The sequence below is a fragment of the Globicephala melas genome, chromosome 3 (assembly GCF_963455315.2).
Source record: "Globicephala melas chromosome 3, mGloMel1.2, whole genome shotgun sequence".
Classification (NCBI taxonomy): Eukaryota; Metazoa; Chordata; class Mammalia; order Artiodactyla; family Delphinidae; genus Globicephala; species Globicephala melas.
In genome coordinates, this window is record NC_083316.1 from 62,653,767 (window position 1) to 62,681,744 (window position 27,978).

The following is a 27,978-nucleotide window of genomic DNA, read 5'->3' on the forward strand; positions in this document are numbered from 1 at the left end:
TAGACAAGGACATTAAGATAGTTATTATAATGATAGTCCACATGTTCAAGAAGGCAGAGGAAAGCATAAGCATTTTAGGGAGAGACTTGAAGATATATAAAAGCCCCAAATCAGTTTTCTGGAGATGAAAAACAAACTGGATGAAATTAACAGCAAATTAAACACTGCCAAAGGAAAGAAAACTAATTTGAAGATACAGAAATAGAAACTACTCAAAATAAAGCACAGAGAAAAAAAAACACAAAAATAGAGTATCAATGTAATTATTATAGAACAACTTCAAGTAGCCTAATATACATGCAATTGAAATCCTCAAAGATGGGAAGAATGGAAAAAAATATCTGAAGAAATTACGGTTGGAAAATTTACAAACTGGATAATATCCCAAAGCCACAAACCCAAAAAGCTTGACAAACTTGAAGCACAAAGAAACATGAAAAAAACTACACCAAGGGACATCATAATTAAATTGCTTAAAACCAATGATAAAGAGAAAACCTTAAACACAATCTCAGGATTGTGGGGCACATTACATACAGAGGAACAAAGGAAAAATGATAGCAGACTTCTCACTGGAAACAACACAAGCCAGAAGACAGTGAAACAACATCTTAAAAGTATGAAAAGAAAAACTCATCAAGAATTCCCTACCCAGTAAAAACATATTTCAAAAATGAAAGTGAGGGCTTCCCTGGTGGCGCAGTGGTTGAGAGTCCACCTGCCGATGCAGGGGACACGCATTCATGCCCCAGTCCGGGAAGATCCCACATGCCGCAGAGCGGCATGGCTGCTGAGGCTGTGCGTGCGGAGCCTGTGCTCTGCAATGGGAGAGGCCACAACAGTGAGAGGCCCGCGTACCGCAAAAAAAAAAAAAAAAAAAGAAAGTGAATTTAGGGTGATGAAAATATCTTGGAACTAGACAGAGGCGATGTTTACATAACCTCTTCAATGTGCTAAATGCTATATGCTTTAAAATAGTTAATGGTTACTTTCATGTTACATGAATTTTACCTCAAAAAAAAAAACCCTTTAAAAAAATGAGGGTGAACTTATTTTCTCAAGACACACAAAACCTGAAAGAATTCACCATTGGTAGACCTGTACTGTGAGACAATGTTAAAGGGAAGTTTTAGGTAGAAGAAAATGATACCATATGGATATCGATATCTAGAGCTACTCAAAGGAATGAAGAGCACCAAAAATGGTAAATATGTGGGTAAATATAATGTTTTTTGCCTTATTTTAAAAATAATTAAGGGACTTCCCTAGTGGAACAGTGGTTAAGAATCCACCTGCCAATGCAGGGGACATGGGTTCAATCCCTGGTCCAGGAGGATCCCACATGCTGCAGAGCAACTAAGCCCGTGTGCCACAACTACTGAGCCTGCCCTCTAGAGCCCGTGAGCCACAACTACTGAACCTGCATGCCACAACTACTGAAGCCCGCGCACCTAAAGCCCATGCTCCGCAACAAGAGAAGTCACCGCAATGAGAAGCCTGCGCACTGCAACGAAGAGCACGCCCTGCTTGCCATAACTAGAGAAAGCCCATGCACAGCAACGAAGACCCAATACAGCCAAAAATAGATTTATAAAATAAATTTTAAAAACATAATTGATTAAGTAAAAATAATAACAATTTATTTTGAGGGTTATGTTATTAATAGAAGTAAAATGTATAATAATAGCACAAACACTATACTACTGTAAGGTTCTTATTATATGTGAAGAGATATAATACCACCTGAAGGTAGAGTGTGATGAGTGCATACTATAAACACTAAAGAATCACTAAACAACAACAAAACATATTTAGAGGTATAGTTAGTAAGCCAACATAGTAAATAAAAGGAATTATAAAATATACTCAAGTAAGTATGCCAAAACAAGGCAAAAGAGCAAGAAGAGAGGGCAACAAAGAATAGATGGGACAAACTGCAAACAAGTAAGATGGTAGACTTAAACCCAAATAATACCAATAATCATATTAAATGTATATGGTCTAAAGACCCCAATTAAAAGGCAGAGACTGTCATACTGGATATAAAGGAACACCTAACCATATGATGTTTATAAGAAAATCATTTTAAAAATCATTTAACATATAAAGACACATGTAGGTTAAAAGTCAAAGTAACCATAAAGTCTACTCCCATCCCCAGATTGCAAGCTCCAAGAGTTTGTTCACCCTTCTGTCTCTGACACTCAGCAACTGGCATGCTATGTTTATTAACTAATAAAAGCCTTTAGAATTTGTGAAAACTTCTACACCACCTAACTATTCCCAGGCCACAATATCTGAGGCACCAACAGCTGTTTTTCTTGCTGTTATCTATATCTCACTTCAAAAAGTCTATTCTCTCTTTCCTACCCAGTCTCCCAGGGGCTGAGAAAGCTGGAACCTAATCTTGTTAGATCTGTGCCAAAAGTAAAAGAACACTGTTTCTGAGTGAGGGTTCGGTTAGCTTTTCTTAAATAAAGTACATCTATTTGGCTGCTCCCTGAGAGTCGTGAGTATTTCTTTGTCAGAGCAGCTAGAAGCCTTTTGCCATGAACTGGATCCTAGAGGAATAGGGGAATAGAAAATAGACTTGTGGGTTTAGGTTTAAAAGTACAGGGAGAATAGTAGGAATTCAGCCGTTCAAACTGCTTCCTCCTCCTACCTCCTCTCCCTCACAAAATTTATATATGTGTTTCTCCTCTACCCCATCCTCACCCTAAGCTAACAGTAGGAGATGAACTCTGAGGAGCTAAAGGACTGACTCCTGGTGTTTCTGTATCTCTGTTCCTTTCTTCCAACAAAGTTTGGAATATGCTATTGCTAATGAAAATATGATATATGATGCTTGTATTTGTAAGTTACAAAGAATACATTTTAACATTTCAAAGGATTCTAGGCAAGGTATTGGATATATAACAGGCCTTAACCTTCATGGACTTAAAGAGATAATTACCAACTGTGATCAGTATTGCCAAAGAAAATAGAGAGCTGTGGGAAAGAGTGTGCACATCAGGAATGGAGGAAGAGATTTAGATTGGATAGTTAGCTAAAGAGTGGGAATCGGAGTGATAATAGTGTTTCATAGGCTCAGACAATAGCATGTGTGTGACAAAATGCATTTTCCAAAGATGGCTGCAACAATAACTCCTGTCCCTCTTCTAGAACCATGTCATCTGCCTATCAGGAGGTGGAATTTATGTCCTCTTCCCTTAAATCTGAATGGACCTTTGTGATTGCTAGACCAAAACAATGAGGCCAGAGTGATGCAGTATGACTTCTGAGACCAGGTGGCAATAGGCCATCCAGCTTTCAGCCTGGTTCTTGTAGGGCACTCACTCTTCAAACTTGACCACGATGCAGAAAGGAAAGCTAAACAGACTGCGGAGAAGAACCAAGGTCCCTGGCTGAGTTCACAGTCAAGAGCCAACACTATCTTGCCAACCATATGAATGACCCATTTAAAAGTAGATCTCGCAGCCCCCGGTTGAGCCACCCCAGACAGTGCCACACAGAGCAGATATGAGCTGTCCTCACCAAGCTCTACCCAACTTGCATATTGGTGAGCTAGATAAATGATACTGTTGTTTTAGGCCACTCAATTCTGAGTGGTTTGTCATGTAGAAAGAGATAATCAGAACAATGTGGATAGATCTTGAGGCTGGCAAGAGCTTGGCAGTTCCAGAAACTGAAAAATACAGTGTGGCTGCAACACAGAGAGAGAGATAACACCAGCATCAGCAACAACCAACAGTTAATATTTGGTATTTATTATTTTGTATGGCATTGTTTTAAGTGATTTATATGTATTACTTTATCATTAGAATCCTATTGCATATACTCTTAAAACGCTGACTTTAAAATATGGGGAAACCGAGGCACAGAGCAGTTAAAATGACTTGCCCAAGATCACACACTCAGGCAGTCTACTACAAGAGCCTATGCTATGAATAAAGGCGTACTTCCGCTCAAAGGACAGAATGGCATAACATGAGGTGTAGAAAGGCAGATCAAGCCCAGGTTATGCAGATCTTCACAGAATGGGTGGAAGTTCAGGTGTTAGTTTAGGAGTAATAGGATACTACTGAACAGTTTTAAGCAGGGTAGTACATGATCTAACTAATATTTAAAAGATCATTCTGGCTGCATGTGAAGAACAAATTAGAAGAAAGGCAATAATGTTTGACAGCAAGGTACTCCTTGAGAATAAAATTAGAAATAACTAAAATATAATGGTTTCACTGAAAGAATATAATTGATGGATCAAGTTGATAATACCAAGCCCCATGATCAACGTTAACATACAAAAAGAGAACTGCCAAGACACTGCTATGTGCCTTCTGGTATAATGCAACAGACAGGAAGTAAACCACAACCATCTATGACATATTCTTAGGGGAAAAATTTCAAACCTGAATCCAATCAAGCCTAGACCTAGCCACAAGTTTACCAAAGACAGGAGAACAGAGGAACAAGTTAAACAACACTGTGAGGATACTGCCTGCCAAATCCAGAATATGTAAAATTCTAGATGACAAATTTGATAAACAGCAAGAAAGGGAGGATGCTGTTATAGATTAAAAGGAACCCAAGAAATGTATCAACCAAGTGCAATGTGTGAAACATGTCTGGAAGCTGATTTGAACAATTCAATGATTTAAAAAGACTGATGAGGTAATTGGGGAGCTCTGATCACTGATCAGATGTTAAGAAATTATTAGTGGGATTTTTTGGTATGATGATAGTATTATACATATTTTTTTAAATAGTCCTATTTCTTAGTGATACATACTTAATATTTACAGATAAAATTATATCATGTCTAGAATTTGCTTTAAAATAATGTGGAGAGGGACAGGCAGTATAGATGAAACAATATGTGCCATATGTTAATAACTGTTGAAGCTGGATGATGGATGCATAGGGGTTAATTATACAAATCTCTTTAGGTTTTCGTATGCTTAAAACTTTTCTTAATACAAAATTTAAATTTTAAAAATTTAGGAGTCTATCTAAGCTCCCCTAATCCAACCAAAGTGAGGCTGTAAACTCAGGCAGAAATGACAGGCTAATGACTAAGTATAAAACCTCCAAGTGTTTTGCTTTTTCCTTCAAGAATATGCAACACAAAAGCAGATGACGTGTAAGAACAGGCGATTCATGAGAGGTGATTAGGCAGTGCCCCTAGCACTCTCTGGGGGTGAGGGGGTCCCAACAATCCCAGTGGCAGGTGAAGATTGATTCATGAGACTACTGTAGCACTAAACATCCAATCAATTACCTTTACTCGTCAAGCAACCTCCTGATTGCAAGGGTTCCACTGTGGCATTTTTTTCCATGGGAGAGGATGTATTTCTAATGACTTATTAATAAATTGCCATTCTAGTTTATTTATCAGTCGCTTTTAAGTTTTCGCAGTGTAAATCAGTCCATAGAGCCCCAAATCAGACATCCTAAATAAATAACTAGTAAGCCAAACACCCCAGACTTTACAATCTGATAACCACACCAAAATATTGTCAACTTTTCACCACAGAACTTCCTCTGTTATTATAAATCCTGCACATAGTAATAGAGCTATTACTAAAATCTGCACATTTATAATAAATAGAAAATAAATTTCAAAATGGAATAGTTACCATTTATTGAGCGGCTATTAAGTACATCAAGCACTAGATCCTTTGGATACATTTTACTACCTAAATCTTCAATCTAGATGGAGCACATACTATTTCCATTTTACAGATGAAGAAAAGGATGTAAGTGAGCTATTGAAGATCACAAAGCCAAGTTGAGGATGAAGCCAGAATTCAAACCTAGATTTGAGGCTAAACCAAAGAACTTCTTAAATTGTTGTAGGCTAAATAGATTCTTGTGGGTTTTCATGGTTACCAGACCCAAAATATAATCTGTGAGTACATGTTTAATAATTTGAGTACCTAGTGAATGCCAGGCATTCGGTTAAGAGCTATGGGGAATATACAAAGAGGAACCACATATACATCCTATTCTCAGAGAGGTTTCAACTAGAAAAAAATTTTTTCTAATAGAAGATAATTATGTAAGAGTACAAAGTGATAAATGCCACAGGAGAGGTAATATAAAGTGCTAAGAGGATTCAGAAAAGGGAGAGATTTCAAGATTTCAAAATACAAGAAATGTATAAACTTGTTAAACAACCGATTTTTAGGTTGGCTTGTACTAATGGATGGTGTACTGAGTGGTGTATGTACACCACTCAGAAAGAACACAAGGCCAAGCAATAGAAGGCTAGGCTCTACCACCATCTAACATTGGGACTCTGGGCAAAGCCCTCACCTGCTTCACTTAAAAACAACACAGGTACCGACTTACAAGGTTATTTCTGCATCTGAAAACAAAGGGAAACAAAACATTAATTAAAAAAAAAAACCAGGCAGAATATCTCTAAGGTTCTTTCCTCCATCTACATGAAAACTCTACTTGAAAAAGTTAATATACTACTTTAATTTTTAACTTATATTCAAGTTAGACCCAACATTCAGTTACTAAAAGAGGAAAAACAGGCCCTCTGGGGTCAAACAAGTATTTCAACTGCATAAATGCAACACTTTGACGTGAACTGAAATTTCACTCTGCTGCTTAAAATCCTCCAGGGTCCCATGACCTCTGCAGACAGACCCATGGAGGGGACATACGAAGCCCCCTAGCATAACTTGACTTGTAGCCCCTAACAGTAACTGGCTAGGGAAGGAGACTATTTGCACCTTTATACTCAGCCTCTGGGGCAGCTAAAGGGTGTAGAGGAACATATTCCTCAACACCTGTCATGTGCCAAGCAGTGCAGATACAATTTACATTAAAATGTGATCTCATGAGGACTGGAATTTTTGTCTATTATGTTCCCTGCAATATTCCCAGCACCTGAAAAAGTGCTGGGTGCACGGTGGACGCTCAATAAACATCTGTTACTTGAATTAATAGACAAGGCAGTTTCTGCCCTCATGACACTTATGGTCTAAACTAATGCTATCATAAGAATTTAGAAACATATTTTTAGGTTATAAGTATGAGTATATTTTATTCTTTTGTATTTTACTTACCTTTTCCTATATTAAACTCTAATCTGAGTAATTTAATAATATCTGACTTTAAAGATTCTTGTAATTGGTGAACATGTCTAATAAGAAAGACCTAATCAGATATTTAAATAATCTTCTGTAGACCTATTAAGATGACCAACAAGATGACTTAACTATACAAAAGAGTTTTCATAAAAACAGTTGTATGTGCATCTTATAAAATTAATTACAGTAGAATAGGTGATTATTCCTATCACATATAATATTTAAACCTCAACTTCCTTACTGAGAATTAATATTTTCATGGTTCCATCAAGGCCCCCCAAATCAGGATATTCCAAGATAATCAATGAAATTAGAACATTAAACAGCTTAAGTTCTTTGGATATAAAATACAGGAGGAAGGGGTTTATTAATGGGTATTTTATTAGAAGGCGATAAAGTCTAAAATCTTATCTTTGGCTTTCAGTAATACTAGAAGTTAAAAAATTTTTTTCATGTTCTTTATTTAGAAGTCAGAAAAACACAAAACTTAGTTTTAATACCAGAAATTTAACTGTATAAAAACTAGTTATAATAACTGTGATTTATTAAGTAGTTCCTATTGCCACAATGTTTTAACAACTTGTTTATATCTGATCCTTTAACCTTCATAATTCTATCCCCATTTTACAGATGAGGCAACTGAGACATACAAAACTTAAGTAACCTGCCCAAGATCACAGAGCTAAGAGGATCAATAATTTAAATGCAGCCACTGGCTGGTTCAAAAGACCTCATTTGATTTCTAAACTGCTCTGCCTGTATTATGCTATGCTGTTCTATATCACAGCTAGAGCTTCTGCAGCCTAAATCCATCTCTCGAGGTTAAATTAAAAAAAAAAAAAACTTTAAAAAATGGTGCCAGTCCCATCAATTTAGAGCTTGATGGTGAAATTAAACTTTATAGAACAAAAGCTGAAGTAAAATTTATTTCACTTCAAAGTCTCTGTTTCTTAACTGATTCTAACTACTACAAAAAAGAAAAATGCTGTTCAATTTGCTAGTTAAGACATATTCCCCCAGCATGAAAGTCCCCATAAAAAATAAAATGCTATCCAAGCTGTCATGATAGTGAAACTAGAATTAGCCAAGGAGTACAGGTATTTTGAATGACTAGAAAGAAAACAAAGCCCACCTATCCAAGAAGACTAAGAATATTTACATTTATCAAGAGTAAGAAAGACAGGGTAAGTTAAAGTTGCAAAACTGCTTCCAAAATAGTAATACTATACTGAGTTCTCGATAGGCATCAGAGCAATGTTCGAGTGCTCACGCCAATCAATTAACCTCTGTGACTTTCCCCAGTATGACAGAAGAAAAAATTCAGTAAAGGACCCCTCTACACTCTGGTTCCCCATGAGTGCATGTGTGTTGTGTTTGCCATGTGTACAGGGCACAAGTGAGGGATGGGGAGATAAATATTAAATGGAGCCCCAAAACTCAGGAGAGCTCCAGGACATGCCACAGGACTAGGTTCCAGGATGCTTCCCGCAGACAAGGCTTTAAATGTTAAGAAACTGGTGCCATTCTGGCAAACTTAATACTTACTAGGTTGGTTTCCTAAGATAGGAATGTTCTCTACAGAAGGAAAAGGGGACTGGGGTGGGGAAAAGTGGCATATGTAAATAACTCTAAATAGAACACTACCAAAATTGGACATACCTCTTTCGTGCTTCATTTTTAGCAGAATGGAGGCCAGGAAAGCCCTTCTAAGACACAGTTCTTTTCTCCTCAGGTACAGGAGCAACCTGGATTTAGACTGTTTCCACAACAGGAGCACCAAAACCTGTGCTTTAACCTCAGGTGGGCCCTCCAAGCTCCTCACTGTTCATGGTCAGTAATCTCTCCCACTCTTCACCTCTCTTCCCAAGGCTCTGACCAACCTTCATCCTCTACACCAGGGGTCCGCAACCCCCGGGGCCGCGGAATGGTACCGGTCCGCGGCCTGTTAGGAACCGGGCCGCACAGCAGGAGGTGAGTGGTGGATGAGTGAGCGAAGCTTCATCTGTTGCGCCCCATCGTTCCCCAGCGCTCGCATTACTGCCCGAACCATATTTTTTTTTTTTTTTTTTTTGCGGTACGCGGGCCTCTCACTGTTGTGGCCTCTCGCGTTGCGGAGCACAGGCTCCGGACGCGCAGGCTCAGCGGCCATGGCTCACGGGCCCAGCCGCTCCGCGGCATGTGGGATCTTCCTGGACCGGGGCACGAACCCGTGTCCCCTGTATCGGCAGGCGGACTCTCAACCACTGCGCCACCAGGGAAGCCCCCGAACCATATTGCTCCCCCAACCCCATGGAAAAACTGTCTTCCACAAAACCGGTCCCCCGTGCCACAAAGGTTGGGGACCGCTGCTCTACACTCTCAGAAGACGGCCTTGTCTTTCATCATTTTCTAGAATACATGCCCATGAAGGCAAGGCTCTTTGTTCACAGATGTAGCTCATATACTTAGAATAGTGCCTGACACATAGCAGGCATTTAGAATATTTGTTTATTACATGAATCAGGGAATGAATTGAGGAAATGGAGTCCCCCAGCTAAGGAACTCCCTCCCAGTCTCCTGCCCTTTAACCTACAAACTTAACCCAATCATATCCTTCCATACATACATCGCTCCAGTCTACAAGGAAGATATGCCTCTTATTTAAGGTTAACTATTTCTCCTGTGCTCCAGATTGCACTCTCTCCCATCTCCTTTCTCAGTAATTATCCCTCTGTACTCTAATTTTTAAATACCCCTAGCTATGGACTCCTTTCTCAGGGCCTAAAATGAATGCTTAGTCCCATTTTGAAAACAAAACCACAACAATTTCTTGAACTCTAGAGCTTGCTGAAGCTACACTCTATTTCAGAGAAGCTTAGTCTTAAAGGAGAAGCCTACACTTATGGTCCCTGCTTCCTCATCCTTCATTAGCACCATCACCTGGTGGCAATTTGGATTCATCCCAGGCTGCTCAAACTTCTCAAGGTAAGGTCGTTAAAGGACCACTACTTACCCAACCTAATAGATACTTTTTGCCTCATTTGATGTTTTTGCTACATTTGATCCTGGCTACTCAATTCTGGAAACTCCCTTTCTTGGCTTTTTGACACTGTTCTCTCACTGTGCTAGCCTGAGAGCTCTCTCAGCTTCTTTGCTGCCCCTTAAATGACTATTCCCCCAGAGAGACCTGATCTGCCCTTTTCTATAAATATCCTGAATGAGCTCATCCACATTCAAAGTTTCAACCACTACTTATATATTCTAATGATTCCCAAAACTCTATCATCAGCCTAATTCTCTTTTCCTGAATACCAGACCTGGATACCCAACTATAAGACATTCCCACGTAGTTGGCCATAAATACATCAATTTTTACTCAATTTGTCATCTCACCTCACTGCAAACTTGCTTTTCTCCTTGTTCCCTATCTCAGCTAATGGCTGACCAAGCCAATCTCCTTACCCCTCTATATCAACAGGGTTCATTGTCAACGCCTATAGATAGTACTACTTAAATCTCTTTTTGACTTCAGCCCATGTTCTACTCTACCTTAATTCAAGCCATTATTCTTGACTAAGCTGCTGCCATTAACCTATTACACGATTAAACTTGAGGATCTCCAAGACCCCCACTCATTTCTCTCTCATATACACACACCCCTCCTCCAAGTCTAAAACTTCATCCCATATTGTAACCTGAGTAGTTAATCTAAAACACAGGCATGGTATTAACTCTACCAGCTTAAAACTGTTCCTTTGCTCACCACTATGTAAAGCAATGGCCTCTAAAGTGGGGTACAGGAGTAAATTATTTTCTCTTCTTTCATTTCTATTTTTATGTTTTATAATATATATGTATGTGTGTTTACACACACACAGTAGGACATGCAACTTATAAATATACACATATGAAGGAATATGCCCAACATCTTTCATTGATATGGGTGCCACAAAAACATGTGGAGACCACTAATCTACAGAAAGTACAATCCTCTGACATGACACAGCCATCATCTGTCCCTGGACTAACTTTCTAGCCAAATCTACTTTTATATTATATCTGAGTTATGCCAAACTACCTTAAACTTTCTAACTAGCATATGCCACCTTTGAAGCTGTACCTTTGCCACTCCCCTGCCCAAAATACCCTAACAACCTCCTCACACATTTTCCCTCTCCTCACTGCCCCCACCCCCCGGCCCTCATCAACTCTTGTTTGTTCTTTAATGCTCCAAACAAACATAACTGGCTATGTGAAGCTTTCTCTGACCTTCCCAGGTAGAGGAGGGCACTTCCTTCTCTGTGCTGGCAAATACAACATACATCTCTGTTACAGCACTTAAGTCACAGTAATGTAATTTCTTGTTTACATGACTGTCTACTCATCTTTGTATTGCCAGGGCCTAGCGTGACTCATAACACAAATAAAGTGCTTAATGTTTGTTATACAAATGCTCAAGAGGCACAGTGCTAAGGAACAAACTGTAGCAACACCTTAGCTACCTGACACAGTTGAGAGAGTAAGTGCTCTGCTTTGCTGAGGTTTGGGCTGATGATCAACTTTAACTTTTAAATTTTAAGATGTGGTTACATCATGCACTGAGTTTTCCGGTCAAGTCAGAAAGATTTTTAGAAAGTCAACACTTCATCATCCACCAAATGCTAATCAATTAACCATCAACAGTGTCAACACATTCTGAAAGATGCCTTATATAAATTCAAAAGCTAAGGCTCAGTGATTCGGGTCAAACATGGCAAATTAATTGCACACATATATCTTCCATTTCTGAAACTACACTAAAATGAAAGTGAAGGGAAAAAGAAGGTATAAACCCATAAAACCAAAGAACAGAAGTGACTCCACTGTGTAATTTTAATACAGTTTTGAAAGAAGTAATTTGGAAGAAGGAATAGTACGTGACTTGGCAGAGCCAAGGAAACTGTATAGTGCCTGCAAAAAAGGGAACTAAAAAGTGAACAACTTGCTGGCCAGAATTCAGAGGCAAAGGAATTGCAGGAGAGGGTGTGAGGTATGGGGCTGATACTGGGGAGTTGATCCAAAGTTTAAGTAACAGAACAATGAGAGCTCCCTTCCCCCCTTCCCACCCTCCATAGTCAAGCAACTACCTTTACCAATAGCAGAAAACAAGGATGAAGCATTAAGAGAAAGGCTGCAAACCCTCCCCTTCATGTTTTTCAGTTTACAGCAGGTAATATGCCTCCTGGGTATATAATGGTATATACCTTGCTCTCAGAATGCCAAGAGGTATATACATTGGAAGATTGTTCTCTAGAGTGAACAGTCTCAAAGAAAAGACCTACAATCTCAGAGAACAGATCTCTACTTACTGATACCTGGAAATCACCCAAGAAAATGGCCTGTTCACCACCTAAATGCCTAACACGAAGCCCACCGGTGACAGGACTCACTGGGTCACAGAGAGCTTCTAACCGGCTTTTTAGTATCTTACTCTTACACACAGCTCAGGATTACCAGATATTCCAGGAAAGTTTCCATCATGAAAGAAGAAACTAAACAAAAAAGGAACACAAAAGAAAATTTAGGGAACAGAAAACAAAACTTCAAAACACTGTAAGTGTCCTCAAATCGATGACATATTGAGAAAGAAGACCTGGAAATTTAAAATTATGTGAAAATTAAAAATCCAATAAAAGTATTAGAAGATGAAGTCAAGGAAATTTCCTTAGAAGGCAGAATAAAAAGAAAAAAACTGGTAGATAAGACAAAAAGGTTACCATCCAACTAATAGGTCAGAAAGAGAAAAAAATGTATGAAATGATATTTTTTAAAAATAGAAGAAAATCTCCCAAACTTAGGGAAGTTGACGGCTGATATGGTCCAGCAGTGACCAAAAGAACAATTAAAAAAAAACAAAAAAAACATACAAACAAAAAGTGCCACACCACATCATTGTGAAATTTTTGAACAGCAGAGAAAAAAAATAAATCCTAAAACATTCCAAAGTGGGGTAAGAGTAACACATGAAGGAACAGGCATCAGAAACAAGCAGGCTTCAACAGGAACACTGGAAACTAGAAGACGACAGATCAGTGCCTTCACAGTAATAAGAGAAAATTACTTCCTGTCTAGAGATCTAGCCTCAGTTGAGGGGGAGGGCACTTTCACATATGTCTCAAAAAAGTTATCTCCTACCTAGTCATTTTCAGGTAACTACAGGAAAAGGAGATTCACTAAAACAAAAGGATAAATGAAGAAAACAGTGTCCAGGAAACAGGAGATATGATGCCTCACCACCCACCCCCCCAAAAAATTAAGGGAAAAGTCTAGTATGAGACTACATAATCCATCTAAAGAGTAACCAGTCCAGAGTGGAGCAGGAATGCAGAGGACTACAGATTTTTAAAAGTTAAAAAAAAAACCAAAAATAAATGGAATGGACATACTGATACTTGAGCATTTGGAAAATATCCATAGGTATTTGATGTGGTGCAGCAGGCAGAATTCTAAGATGGCCCCTAGATTACTGCCCCCTGGTGGGCACTTTCTGCATAAAACTCTCACCTTCAGTATGGGTAGAAGGCTTGAATATGATGGGATGTCACACAGGTAATTAGGTCACTAATCAGTTGACTTTCAACTAATCAAAAGGGAGGGTACTCTGGGTGGCCCTGACTTATTTAGGCGAGTCCTTTAGAACAAGATGAAGCACCAGAGAGGGGCTCCTCCTGGCTGCCTTGAAGTCACAGCCACTTTGAGTTCTATAGCTGCAAGGAAATGAATTCAGCCAACAACCACATGAGCTCTGAAGGAGATGCTGATCCACAGATAAGACTCTAGTTCGAGCTGCCACCTTGACTGCTGCTGCCTTGTGAGACCCTGAGCAGAAGACCCCGTTAAGGTGTCTGGATTCCTGACTCACAGAAACTGAGATAAATGGGTGTTGTTTTAAAGCCACTAAAATTATGGTGATTTGTCACACAGCAACAGAAAACTAATACGATAGCATGTGGACAAACTTAAGGATAGCTAAACAGGATAAACAACTTAGAAGGAAATCATACTTCCTCCAAAAGCATAAAAACTTCAGGAGTCAGACTTCCCTGGTGGCAGAGTGGTTAAGAATCCGCCTGCTAGTGCAGGGGACACGGGTTTGAGCCCTGGTCCAGGAAGATCCCACATGCCGCGGAGCAACTAAGCCTGTGCGCCACAACTACTGAGCCCGCGCTCCAGAACCTGTGAGCCACAACTACTGAGCCCGCGCGCCTAGAGCCCGTGCTCCGCGACAGAAGAAGCCTGCGCACTGCAGTGAAGAGTAGCTCCCGCTTGCCGCAACTAGAGAAAGCCCGCATGCAGCAACGAAGACCCAACGCAGCCAAAAATAAAAATAAATTTTAAAAAAATCACAAAAAAACCTTCGAAGTCAAAGCAGTGTCAGGTAGTTTAGAAATAATACATTCCGAAATGCCAGAAAGCAGAAGTCACTCTGAAGCAAGTGGCATTAACTGGTAAGTACTGCTGGAGGTAATCAGGTTTAAAGAGATAGAGATCAGTTTCAAGTTGTCCTGGATCTTTTAGCTTATAAACAGTAGATAAAAGGTTCAATCAAGGTTTCCCCCTTTAGTTCAAATTTATAACGTTTTTCAATTTGCAAGCAGAGAAAAGAAAGCTTCAAGAATCATCGAGGCTTCTGAATGGACAGAAGTTTCTCATACGTAAGCTTCGTTTTTCAAACGCCGTGACTCTAAGTAAGGTCCTTGGACCAACATCAACATCACCTGAGAAGTCATTGGAACAGCAAATTCGTGGGCCTCACTCCCAGACCTACTGAATCAAAAACGTGGGTTGAAGTCCAGCAATCTGTGTTTTTAACAAGCCCTCTAGGTGATTCTGATGCAAATTCAAATTTGAGAACCACTAATCTAGTGTGAATTTCTGCCGCTACCCTGCTATGCTCTGGTCTTCCTTCTTGAGTCAAGAGTTAAAGCATTTCCAAACCTACTGTATCCAACCTAGATCAAAGTATCACAGTCACTAACACATGGTAGGAGCTCAAAAAGTGCCAAATAAATAAGAGACTAGGCTTCAGGTGTATTTCTTTCACCAGAGGGTTTTTAGAACACTGGCTACAAATGCCTTCAGGCAGGACATGCTCTCTTCACTTTCCCACGGTCCCCACCAATCCTTACTGCCTTCTGCCTTATATATTCACACATTTTTCTGCCCAGCCAATGATAGCATTAGAGTTTGGGACCTCTGGGGGAAAAGATTCAGAAAGAATAACAATTTTAAATCTGGATACAATAAGGCCCAGCTGTCTCTTATGAATTCTAGGGAATCAAACAACTTACAGCTGTTGCATGATGATTCAGAAATTGTACTGTAGGCCACAAGTGATCCTTCCACTTATGGGTCTCATGGTCCAACATTAAGCTCTAGGAAAAGTGTTTCAAGATAACATCTTAAGCATTCTTTTTCTGGTCTGAAGTCTTCAGAGAAGTAGACCCTGCTTCCTCACACATTCTTGAGGCTCATGTGTCCATTAACTACAAGAGCAGTTAACAGGGCTTTGACTGATGGAATTTACACTGTAGAATCAACTTTGGAAACTATACAAAACATATGTAATAACATTTCAATTCATTTATGAGAAAGACTTCAATGTATTTAAAATATAATGCATTGAGCAGACACTGATTACGCTAAAATTAGAATGCACTTTCTTTCAGTACCATCTAAAAGGAAGACAACATCCATTTAGTTAAAACTCACTATCAAGACACTAAGCTTACATTAAATTAGATTTTTTTTTTTTAACTATGAGGGGTTAGAAACCCCCTATAAATCAGTCTCTGTATATGTGAGCATCCATTTAGGATCCCCTGAGCTAATGGTAGGAACCCCAAGGAGCTGGAGATCTAGCACATGTTCTGCCCCTGCATGACCTCCCCTAGTCACATTTTCCTTTTGAGCTCTGGCTCCAAAAAAAGTGGAGATTAGTACTAACATTCTGAACTACTCCTTACACTTAAACAAGAAACCATTTTTGCTATCATTGGTGTAATTACTTTAGCCAATTTTGAAAAGAAAAATAAAATTTGAGATAAACAAGCTAAAATTGATACAAACACATAAGTATCTATGTATATGTAGGAACAGTGACTGATCCTGATAACTCTGTACTGTAGATATTAGTATTTTTTAAGACCTTCACTCTTTAAACCCAAGAGAAGTTCTAAAACTTAATATATTAATCACAGAGAAACTTAAAGATTCAGAAAGACTCAACAAAATTTCACAATTGTATGTCCCAGAAATAAACATGGTAGCACTTTAATGAATTTCCTTCAAATCTTTTTATGCATGTACAGATGTATTTTATATAGTTGAGAATATACAGCTTTTTTTTTTTTTTGCGGTATGCGGGCCTCTCACTGTTGTGGCCTCTCCCGCTACAGAGCACAGGCTCCGGACGCGCAGCCTCAGCGGCCATGGCCCACGGGCCCAGCCGCTCCGCGGCATGTGGGATCTTCCCGGACCGGGGCACGAACCCGCGTCCCCCGCATCGGCAGGCGGACTCTCAACCACTGCGCCACCAGGGAAGCCGGAGAATATACAGCTTTGCATCCTGGTTTCTAATCGACCACTGCACCATCTTTGAAAATATTTTTCAGGCTAGCTTTGTACCGTATGACTAACCTACAGTTTACCACAGATCATATACTAATTACTCCAAATATACTAATATGCTACCAAGTAAAACTAAGTAGCAATATTTCCATTAATGTCTTATTACCCTCACATTAACATAGGCATAGCAATAAATGTCAATTTAGCATTAAAAAATAGTAAATGAAAGCAACAATAAAAATAGACAACTAAAATCCTATATATTTTCAGTTGAGTAGGGAAAAAAGGCAGCCTGCAAGATCCAGAACTTTTTTTTTTAATCAACAGAACCTCAAGGAAGATGAGTTGAAGGGTGATTTGTGAGTCTTTCCATTCAGCTGAATGTATACAGATCCCTGGCAAAACTGAGTACACAAGAGTAGGTGGAATCCTCATTCTGTAAACATCTTGGGAGCTGGCAGGGTGATTAAGCAAAGCACATGAATTTTAATGTTAAAAGTCATATGACAGAGATTCATAACTACAGAGGACAGAAAACAGCAGTTTTACAAGATAAGCAAAAAGAAAGCACAGAAACGTAAAAGGATAAGCTAAGCACACTCAAGTATTACAGTTGGTTCAAAATAATTGTCCTACCTAAGTTTAGTCATGTACAGACTTACCTTCCACAAAGGAACACGGACAGAAATTTTCTAGTATGAGTACTTTGAGCTCTTTGATAGTCAAATCCACTTAAGATAATTTCCTAGCGACCATTACTAAGAGCCTAATGGGGGAAACTGAAAGTAAGTAGGGCAAATTCCAACTCACAGAAAAGCCTTATTCAAAATAACCGTCTTAAACTTCTTAAATGAAACAGAAGGAAGGCAACACTACTTAAGTAAGATTGAGCCATGCTTAAATGTAAAGGTTAAAGGATCCAACAATTTACCAAGAAAGTTTATCAGAAAAATAATTGGTACATCCAACTTATACCCAACTGCTAGGAATCGGCATTTTCTGTACACTAAGAGTGGGGTCTAATTCCCCAGATTCTTTCAACTTACACTGCACGTGTGTGCTCTGCTACGACCTAGGTGGTTAGGAAACACACTGTACGGTACTCAGAGAGATACCAGAGCTGTGGTTATCTATCTCCGCCCTCCTACTAAAGACAGGGACAAATGAGGAGCAAGCCCTTCTATAGGTGGGGCGGGGGTCAAGAACACTCTCTTCCACAGCCTTCTGGACTCTGAGGCATGTGGACACATGGATCCAGATGTGCCCATGACATAATAAACATGACTTAAAACAACCTAATAAAGGAATAAAAGCTGTTTGGTATCTGTGATCCCTCAGTACACTTTTTTTGTTTGTGTTTAATTTCTGTCTAACTCTTGTTTGGTAATTTCACAAAAAGTCCACAATTCTTAAAACTGCTCTGCCTTAAGGAACTGGTGCCGACTCTTTTCAAAGATAACACGGAAATGCTTCATGTTTTAGGGAAGAACATTAAAAGAAAATGTCCATAAAGCAAAGCAATTTTTAAAAAGCTAATATTAGGTGTTAAAAGATTAAAGTGAAAAAAAAAGATTAAAGTGATTTTTCAAAAGCTAGAGAAAGTGCAAAGGTAAACTGTACTATGAAGAGAAAGTATTGGCTAGACTGCTAATTTTTCGGATTTTATAATTTTATTTTCTGAAACAAAAAAGAAAACAATGATGCTTTGCCTTCTTCCAGTAGCCTATCTTAAAAAAGATAATTATGTGTAAATGAAATTCAGATCTTAACTAAGTCAAATGTTTGTTTTACATATTTAAAATTCTTTTAGCTACACAAGAGCCATACTGGGTTCACAATTAATCATTGTGTGTGTGTGGGGGGGAGAAACCTCATGAGAAAGAATAGTTTGTTTCTTTTCTTTTGCAAGGTCACTAAAAAGTAATTTAGGGACTTCCCTGGTGGCTCAGTGGTTGGGAATCTGCCTGCCAGGACACGGGGTCGATCCCTGGTCCAGGAAGATCACACGTGCCACGGAGCAACTAAGCCCGTGCACCACAACTACTGAGCCCGTGAGACGCAACTGCTGAGGCTCGCACGCCTGGAGCCCGTGCTCTGTGGCAAGAGAAGCCACCGCGATGAGAAGCCCACACACTGCAGTGAAGAGTAGCCCCTGCTCGCCGAGAAAGCCGGCAAGCAGCAACAAAGACCCAACGCAGCCAAAAAAAACCAAGTAATTTAGTTTTGTACCTGTAAAAGTAATTCTAAATTATACCTACCAGAGAAGTGAGATTTTTAAAAACAAGATGAGAAATAAATAAAATACAAGTGGAGGGTAATGACAAAGCACAAAAAAAGGTAACATATACATGTGATTAATTTCAACTGCTTCCCTAAAAAATGTTGCTTAAAACAAGCAACACTGATTCTCATCAATTTCATCTTTTTTTCAAATCAGATATTTTATTAGGGAGCACAGAAATAACCAATGTGTTAGACTTATGATGGATGAAGAAAGGAAAATCAAACTGCAATTAAGAGCACAAGTTCACTGATAAATCTGTCTCTTTTAACAGTGTGATAATGGATGTCCTAATTTTATAGTATACAGAGATATGTTGTGAAAATTAAGACTTTTTAACCTAAAAGATTCAGTTCTATATGATTACACATGTTAAAGACCACTGAATGATTAGCCTTTAAAAAGTTTTACTTACTCTTGCAATGCCCATTCAATAAGATTGGAAAATTTTATCTCAATTCCTGTAATGTATATAAATGCTGCTTATCACATGGAGATTCTTTCGAAATGAAGATACTTAATGAGGATGAAACATTATATTGTCTCAAAAAGCACTCAACTTTTCAAACCTTAACAGAGAAGTCTTTTTGATTTCTAGGAAGATCTCAATCATTCCACAAACATAATGAATCTCGTAAACTATAGGGTCACTTTATAAGCCATGGGTCATTACAAATATGCAACACAAACAAGAAACTGCACATTTCACTCAACTAAACAGATCCTAACTGAGAAATAAAGCTACTTAAAATGCCTTATATTCAGTCATTTAAAAATTACATCAGGAAACACTTAAATATTTGGAACTCATTTTCCCTACTCTTCTATCCAGTGAGTTGGATTAATCTTAAAATAACAAAACAAAGCAATGGAGTAACTAAAAATAAATATTTCAACTAAACACCATAGGTCTGGAAAAACAAACAAACACACTGCAGTAGTGATGTTGAACCTTCTGAGATTTTAACCACCTTTTCATCTGAGACATTTAATCACTTAAAACTAAACTGAGTTTACAACTAAGTATAAAGACACTTTTGTCAGTCGCTTAACTGCCATGAATTCCATTCAGGTAATTATCCTAGATCAACTTCTAAGCTATAAACTCCCTAAGGGAAGAAGCACATGTTACTGGTCTCTGTATCAGCAGTACTGAGCTGCTGTACATGCCACATGATAGGGGTTCAAACCTGGTAAAAGGAACAGACTTCCATCTAACTTTCCTGATGTTAGAAGTGATTAAGTGGTTGCCTTTGCAACAAAGCCCATTCAGATTGCAGTGCATGCTGGATCAAGATTTCTGCGTTTTAGCTAAAGTCCCCGGAGAGCAGCACCCAGTAGCACGGGGCAGAAAGAGGTGTCAGCTTCCTCTCCCAGCAAAGAAGCGACTTGGTTCAGGTTGCAATGAGGCAGCACTCACTTCCACGCTTCAGGAAGTTATCTGAGGAAAGGCGGAGAAGAGGGTTTCCAGAGGCGCCCACAGGCAGGTGAGATAAATCACAAAGAGCATTATCAACCTCATTTGCAGGGAAAGTCACATTTTAAAAATAACTCACTCTTAATAAGAGGGGGGAGGGAATATTCCCTTGTTGAGATCACTAAGTTGCCAATATGAGCTAAGTAAAACAAAAGGTAGCATGAAAAAAAAAAAAGGTAGCATGAAATACCTCACTGAAGTTATGTGATTTCTGTTGCCTACTCTCATCATTCCAAAATAGCTCCTGACTCACTGCTCTCCTTAGGAGATACTACTTGGAGGGCTGGGGGGTCATACCTAACAAGGGCTCCTCGCTGGGGCCCGGAAGTTTTCCTAGACTTTACCTCACATACCTGCTCTCATTTTTAGGGGTTCTGATACACCTATTTCACAAACCAATACTTCAACCACCTTCACTGTAATTAAAAACAGCTCAGGCAGCATCCAGGATACTTTGACAGATTCTGCCAACTGTCAGTTTCAGCTGTTCTTTTTCATTTCCACCATAGTTCATAAACTACTATCACAGGAGCCTTAGATTTGTTTTTGGCCTGAACTAATCACTCATTTTCTTTCAAAATCATTCCTTTTGTTTTGATTTTGCCCCTAGACTTGCAATTATATCCAAAACTAAGGCAGAGATAAATTTTTATTATAACCTAACATTAGTCAAAAATATATTCATAAAACATGAAACTCTCCACCCACAATATTAAATTTTAGATACAGATACCTGTCAGAGTAAGGTAATTTAGGATTGCCTAGGTAAAACTTTAAAGGCCATTTAAAGCTCTGTTCCCTTTTGTTTTAAGTAGGTGCAGGAGGCTGTGCTTATTCCACAAACACTTATTAGGTACAAACACCTACTAAGTGTGGAAACTTCCACAAATGCCTTCTCTTGACAACTTAGATGAAACAAGTCACTATTACTGAGAGTCACAGCCCCAAATGCAGACTTGCAGAAAAATTATGCCATAAACATTCACTCCTTTGCCTCTCCAGTCCACCTTTAAGACTTTATTAAGGACTAATAAATTAGTTTATAAACACATTTAATTACACTGAAGTATCTAAAATCTGGGCTATGTGCAGGGGCTTATTTTCATGTTTTAAAGACCAATCCCCTTCGTTTTAAGTTCATCTCAAGCTTCCCTTGGTAAAACCATGGACATTCATGCAGCTTAAATGTTGTGGAAAACCATGAATTTTCTTTCATGATGCTACCACTCCACAGCTTAGAGAGAATGCAGCCTTCAACATGAAAAACTGCCACTTGATTTTTCTTCTCTGACACATTTTAAACAGAAGAGCTGCGGACTCTCAAGGGAAGCCATATTTCAAAGATTTTGAATAGTAGTATTTGTCAGTATTTTCTCTCATTAAAATTGGTACAATTCATCCAAAACATTTTTCAAATGCCATTATTTTCCAAGCTTACATGCTTCAAAACTGCTTAGAGAAAATCTCTCCATCTGAGAGATTTACTTCAAGAAACCAACAGCAATTATGAAAACTGCAGGAGAAAAAGAAATAATTCACTTTTACAGGCTGGAAAAAATTTTAAAACTCACCTAAGACCTTCATTTTACAGATTAAAAAAACAAGAGTCCACAAAGGTCAAGCAATTTGCCTCAGATCACCAAGCTACTAATAGCAGCACTAGAAATAGAATGAGGTATTTTAATTGCTGTTAGCAGTATCCCAAATCATGCAAGTTATATATATTCTCATCACTTTGTCATTTAAGTTTTAAAAACAAGTATCACTCCTTCTCATCAATTCCTGATGGACTCCTACAACGTACATTCTACATCTTCAAACTTAAGTTAATGAACTTCAAGTTCTAATTCCAACAAAAAAGGGTAGTACTAGTAAGAACTTTCCTCTGAACGTTCTAAGAATGAAAGTTTAGGTGTGCACACCCCTAAACTGTCACAACGAATTTCAGTGTCTGTCCTTTCAATCTCTGTCCCTTAACTACACTTTAGATGTGTTTATTCAACTACGAAAAAGAGAGAGAGAGAAAATTCTAGAAGTTCCTCTTTGACAAAAAATCATTGAAAATCTGTCAATGAAACTAGATCATTACTCCGTTAATATATTATGGAAGTCTGGCTTAAATTAGTAAGAGTCACTAGCATTTTATCGAGTTACTGTGTGAAAAGTTAAAAAAGGTAGGAAAACGGCACTCTTGGTTGACTTTGGATCTGAAAGAAGGTATACATCTGACATTGTTAACACAAACTGAAGACTTGATCATAAAAGCAAAAAAAAAACAGAGAAAGTGAACAAGTTCCTTTAACAAAAAGCTGTTTCCTATTCAGGCTCTGATCTTTAAATGCAGGGCACTGTGGACTCCTCCTAAGACTTTCAGATTTTCGTTTTAAATGCCCCAATAGAGCAATTCTATAGATTTTAGCTTCGGCTATTCAAGGGCAAAAAGGAGGGCACAGTGAGGACAATTTACACTGGATCATTTTCAAGGACTGTAGTCTAACCACTCATTACTTAACAATTGTCCTTTGTGCACCTGATTATTCTCAAAGTACTGAGAGAACGCAGGACTTCTTTTTGAAAGATACCAGCAACAAAACCTAAGAGAACACGACTTTGATTATAAACTGCTGCGGCACTTCGACCAGGAAAGGGCAGTACGTGTGGTCTTCTTAAATACCCCTAATAAAGCTACATTCTGGTTACAATAATAGACGTATGTTCCTTAATTACGGCCTCCGGTGTTACTCCACAAAAATAACTTCTTAAAAGGTTAATACACCTATATTTTTAAAGCACGACCAGCTTGGCAAGGTGGCAAATTTGTTTGAAAACATAAAACACAGACAATTCACCACCACCGCTCAGTAACACACATACATAAACAGACTCGAAGCGGGGTTAAGCACAAAATCCTTACCCCATTTTGCCCAGTGAAAACTTGCTCGGAAGTTTCTGCTCTTATGCTACGGAACAACTCCAAAGGAATTTCTCCGTCCGTTATTTCGCAGTTGCTTTTCCACCCCCCGAGATCCTTTTGTGGAGGTATTTCAGTGATGCTGAAAATTCAGTTAGTTCCCTTAGGTAAAATGATTTCTCTCTGGGAAATACCAAAATGTTCAAACAGAGGTGGCATTTGCTTATTAGAGTTAAAATGCTGCGCGGAGGAGACGGCGGTCAACTCTATTCCACAAAATGAGTCTATGAATCGGGAAATGCAGAATCCAGCTTCACGGAGTCCTATAAAAAATGAGTTCAGTTGTCATTTCTCTCCTGTCCTCCTCCACACTCAGGGAGAGCCCAGGTAACTCGGCCTTTTCGGTGCTACTAAGGCTGCGGGTTCAAATTTCTCCACCACACCAGGTCCCTGGGGGTGGAGCGTGCAACCCAATGCGACGAGCACTTGAGAGATCCCTACGAGAAAATAAAAATCCTAAGCGCAGTAATGCCACTGCTTCCCTGCGCTCACATTAGAAAAAGCTATGTAGAAAAATCTCTTCCAAGTGCAAACCCAGCGGCTCGCGACGTGCATGGCACTCCACATTGGAATCTGTCTTTTAATTTTTTTCCCCCCTCCTAAGACTCGGAGCAGAGAGGAGGCGGGGAGGAGGAAGAGAAGGCTGGGCAGGATCGATTCATTCTCCCGAGGAGAACACACGGAGCCATTTCCAGGCTGGCAGCAGGCTGGGGGCGCAGCGCACGCCGGGGAGCAGGGGGAGGGGGCCGGATCCCACCTCCCTCAGCCCCTGCCCGCCCCCCGCCGCCGAGCACAATGGAGCCCGGCTCGCGCCCGGCCCTTCATTCGCTGCTGCCGCTCTTCCCTCCGCTCTTCGGAGCACCGCAAGTTCGAGGCTCCGGCGGCGGAGAATGAATGAATCAGAGAGCCAAGCCCCACGCTGCCCCCCGGCACCCTGCCCCCAGCTCCGGGACGGGCCGAGCAGCGGCGAAGGACGGGGCTGAAGGGTCGACGGGAGCCCGCCCGAGCCGAGGCGGGCGGCTAATCCCGCGTCGGGACCAGGGGAAAGGGGCTCGAAGCCGCAGAACAGCCGCTGCTCCAGCGCCCCCACCCCTGCTCCTCGCCTCTCCCGCTCCGCGCCGCCGCCACGCGCCGCCGCCACACGCCGCCTCACAGTTCTCGGGCCCCGCCGCCTCCTTCTCACACTTCCATCACCGCCCGCCTTCGCCGGCCTCCAGCTCCTGCTCGGCGGAGCAGCGCTGGCCGGGCGGCCCGAAGCCCGCCGCTGCCTCCGCCTCCACCGGCCGCTCACAGAGCGGAGAGCGCCGCTTCCCAGGTCAGCGCCGCCCGCAAGAGGCGAGCGCGGCAGCGGAGCTGGCTGCGAGGGGCGGGGGAGGGGGCGGGGAGAATCGGGAGCAGTGCGGTCCCTCCCCCTGCTCGCGGGAGGGGGCGGCCGGGCACCAGGGACTGGGGTGCTGACCCGTCCCGAGAGCCCGGCGGGGCCCTGAGGGTAGCGGGAGGAGGCGGCAGCTGCGAGGGCGGCGGGGACGCTGGTGGTCACGGGCCGAGCCGGCCCTCGTGGGGAGCTAGGCCGGGCGGCAGGTCCGGCGGTCCGTCCTTCCTTTCCCCCCTCCCCTAGTGGTCGGCGGCGCGCGTGCCGTGCGCTCTGCTCCTCTGCTGGCTCCTGGCCCCGCTCCCTGCCGCCACAGCCTCCTCCGCGCCCCACACCGGGTGCTCTCGCTGAGTCTCCATCCTCCCCGCAGGAGGACCTTTAAATAGCAACGTCAGCGCGCTCCTCTCCGCACACACGTCACCCGCCGTTCACGTCACCGGGGTGCGGGGGATGATGTCACGCGGCCGGAAGTACTGCTAAATTAGGGAAGGAGCAGGGGGAGGAGGACTCGGCGAGCTCTTCTGTGCCCACCTGCTCTCGCTTCTCCTTAAAGGCCAAAGCGCAGGAGACAGCCGAGAGGAGCGGCGGGAGGAGGAGATTTCCTTGCAACAAATGTGCCAAACACAAGTGAATCATTCATAGCAACAGTGCCGAAGTGTCAAGCGGGTGATAGCCTATCTCCCACTCCCACCCCTGTTGCAGCAGCTTTCCCGGGTTTCTCAAGTCCCCACTAGCACGGAAATGTGGGAGGAGAGACTGAGCACAGTGGTAGATATGTTTCCAGCAAGACTTGGGGAAAAGCACCTTAATTTTCGAAAGAGTTATTAAATGCCATTCTGGACTTAGTAGGCTTTAAAACTTTTTTTCTTTCTTAGTGGCTACCTAAATCACTAAAGAATAAAGAGCAGAGCCATGAACACTATCTTAATGATATGAAGTATAATAATGGGTGGGAGGCATCAAATGATCTAAACGTTTTCATTTGCAAAACAGCAATGTTTTGGCATAGGATAATGAGTCAATCTTGACTTTGTTCCCTTATAATTATCGTCATGTACAACACATAGCAAATCCCAGTGTACCCTTTCAGTTCTGGTTTATCAAGAATATGAGTTTCAGTCTATGGAAATTGAAAATAAGAAAGACTACCAAATCCTTTTTATTTAAGTATTAATACAAGCACAGTTAGACTAATTTTGTCTTCCTTAGTTTTGACCGTATAACGTATAACACAATATCTCTTAAGTATGCTGTTTTTCATTTCCTATATGGCAACGATGAGGAGCCATCTATCTTTAGGTTTACTAGCTATGTGTGTGTTTGTGTCTATAATAAATCATGCTATGAATGCTCTTCAAATTCCAAATTACTACAAAGTTTTTTAAATATCTCCGTTATTTCATAGTTTATTATTAGGTCAACTCAAATAATGAACTTTGATTTGATCTGATTAAACATGATAACCATGGCCCCAAAACAGAGCTACTACAAAATGCCAAAGGCTATTGCTATTTCAGAGTTAGTCTATAAGCTCAGTGACCATGTTTTCCAAACCAAAATCCAAACACATCATTTAACAATAGACAAAATATTTGGAATCTGAAGTGACCTGGGAAATTCAGGACATAGGATTGCCAACCTATTCAGTGATTGTTAGGAGAGGTGTAAATGGATATCAGTGCAGTTTAAATACAAGGAGCTAAAACTCTACGGAATTTATATCACATGTATTTTTAATGTTTTGAATATTAAACTACTCACATGATTCCTAATTAAGGAACATTGGTTTTTACTTCTTTCTGCATTTACGCTTTCTTGATCAAGTTAGGAGCCCAGGACTAAAGAACAACAGCCAAAAGAATTAGGACCAAGTTGCAACTAAATCAGGCTTTCTGTTATCTTCACATTACAAAATCATGATCTTGCTTATAGTTTGAAATATCGAAACTAGTTTTTGTTAAGGTTATAACAACAAAAGTTGATCAAAAGCAAACCCCTGCTTGCCAATTTGTCTAATATATATATATATCATATTAATAGAAATTGTACTAATTTATATATCAAACAAATGGAGCTTCTTAAGTGTGTATAAAATCTTAAAGCAATAGAGCTATCATTCTTCAAATAAAGTCAACTCTTGGCCCTTGCAAATTAAAATACAAATTATTACTCTACTCAAATTTCTCTACAAGCCATTTCCTATCTAAACTAAATCACTTTTCTCTCTTTTGTGCTCTTGCCATTGATGTTAATTAAAGGTCTCAATTTACCATTTTCAAACACTTCATTCTACCCTTTTATCATGACTTCCTCTGGTTTACAATCTTTTTTCCCCTCATCTTTACTCAGCTGTCAAAACAGTATGTTATCTGCCTCCCTGCTTTTACAATGTTCACCCGTCATTAGCGTTTCTGCTTTTCAAACCTACATGGTCCCTCCTCAACTGCTCTTTTGGTCAACTGAAAATTGAGAACAACTTTTTTTTTCTATATAAATCTCAGTGTGCACTGTGATATAATTACTCGAAGTTTGTGTGATTATTTTTTATTTTAACCTCTGCACTTAATCTAGAAAATTCTACCAATAATTGGTCAATTTTTCTTTCTAACTTATGTGGGATTAGCATATAAGGTAATACATGCGTTCATGTACCCAAAGGAATAAGTAAAACTTTGTAACATTTTATGTATCATGGTATGTCTGCTCAGAAAATATAATAATAAATTGTCTTTCTCCTCCTTTGAAACAATTCCAGTACCATTTTGAGAGGAGTCAGAGAAACATTCTATATGGCTTTCCATCTAAAAGTAAATATTTTCTCTCCTAAAACTGAGCTGATGTAACCCAAATGCTAGTCATGAATTTCCCATCCTGATTGTTTTGTTTTTTAAAGTAGTGAGCTTCCTAGAAAGCAATATATTTTCTTTTACCGGAAGAGGCAGAAAGTACTTTAGTAGAGTTTCAAATTTTTAACAGTTCCTTTTTCCCACTATGCTCTGAAAATTTGTGGCAACGTTTATGAATACCCACTGATTTTAGAATCTGTGGGTGGAGGCATCTGTTTTAGTTACAGAGTTTACTTCCATGCCCTCAATAGGGGATGGTGCTGTTCAATGGGATGTTCATAGATAGGTCATGAGATATGTCTTTTTCAATGAAAAGATATCTAGGTGATAGAAAAACCTT

At 40.1% G+C, this 27,978-nt stretch overlaps 1 protein-coding gene across 2 annotated transcripts in view; it reads right to left on the reverse strand.

Annotated features, from left to right (window-relative positions):
- Window positions 1-24,077, reverse strand: part of HOMER1 (homer scaffold protein 1) — a 124,694-nt gene extending 100,617 nt beyond the window's left edge. For both annotated transcript variants that reach the window (XM_030846576.2, XM_060295930.1), the window contains exon 1: window positions 23,364-24,077. In XM_030846576.2, the coding sequence (XP_030702436.1) occupies window positions 23,364-23,368 (5 nt within the window). In that variant the 5' untranslated portion in view covers window positions 23,369-24,077. The remainder of the gene's footprint in view (window positions 1-23,363) is intronic.
- Between the last annotated feature and the right edge of the window lie 3,901 nt (window positions 24,078-27,978).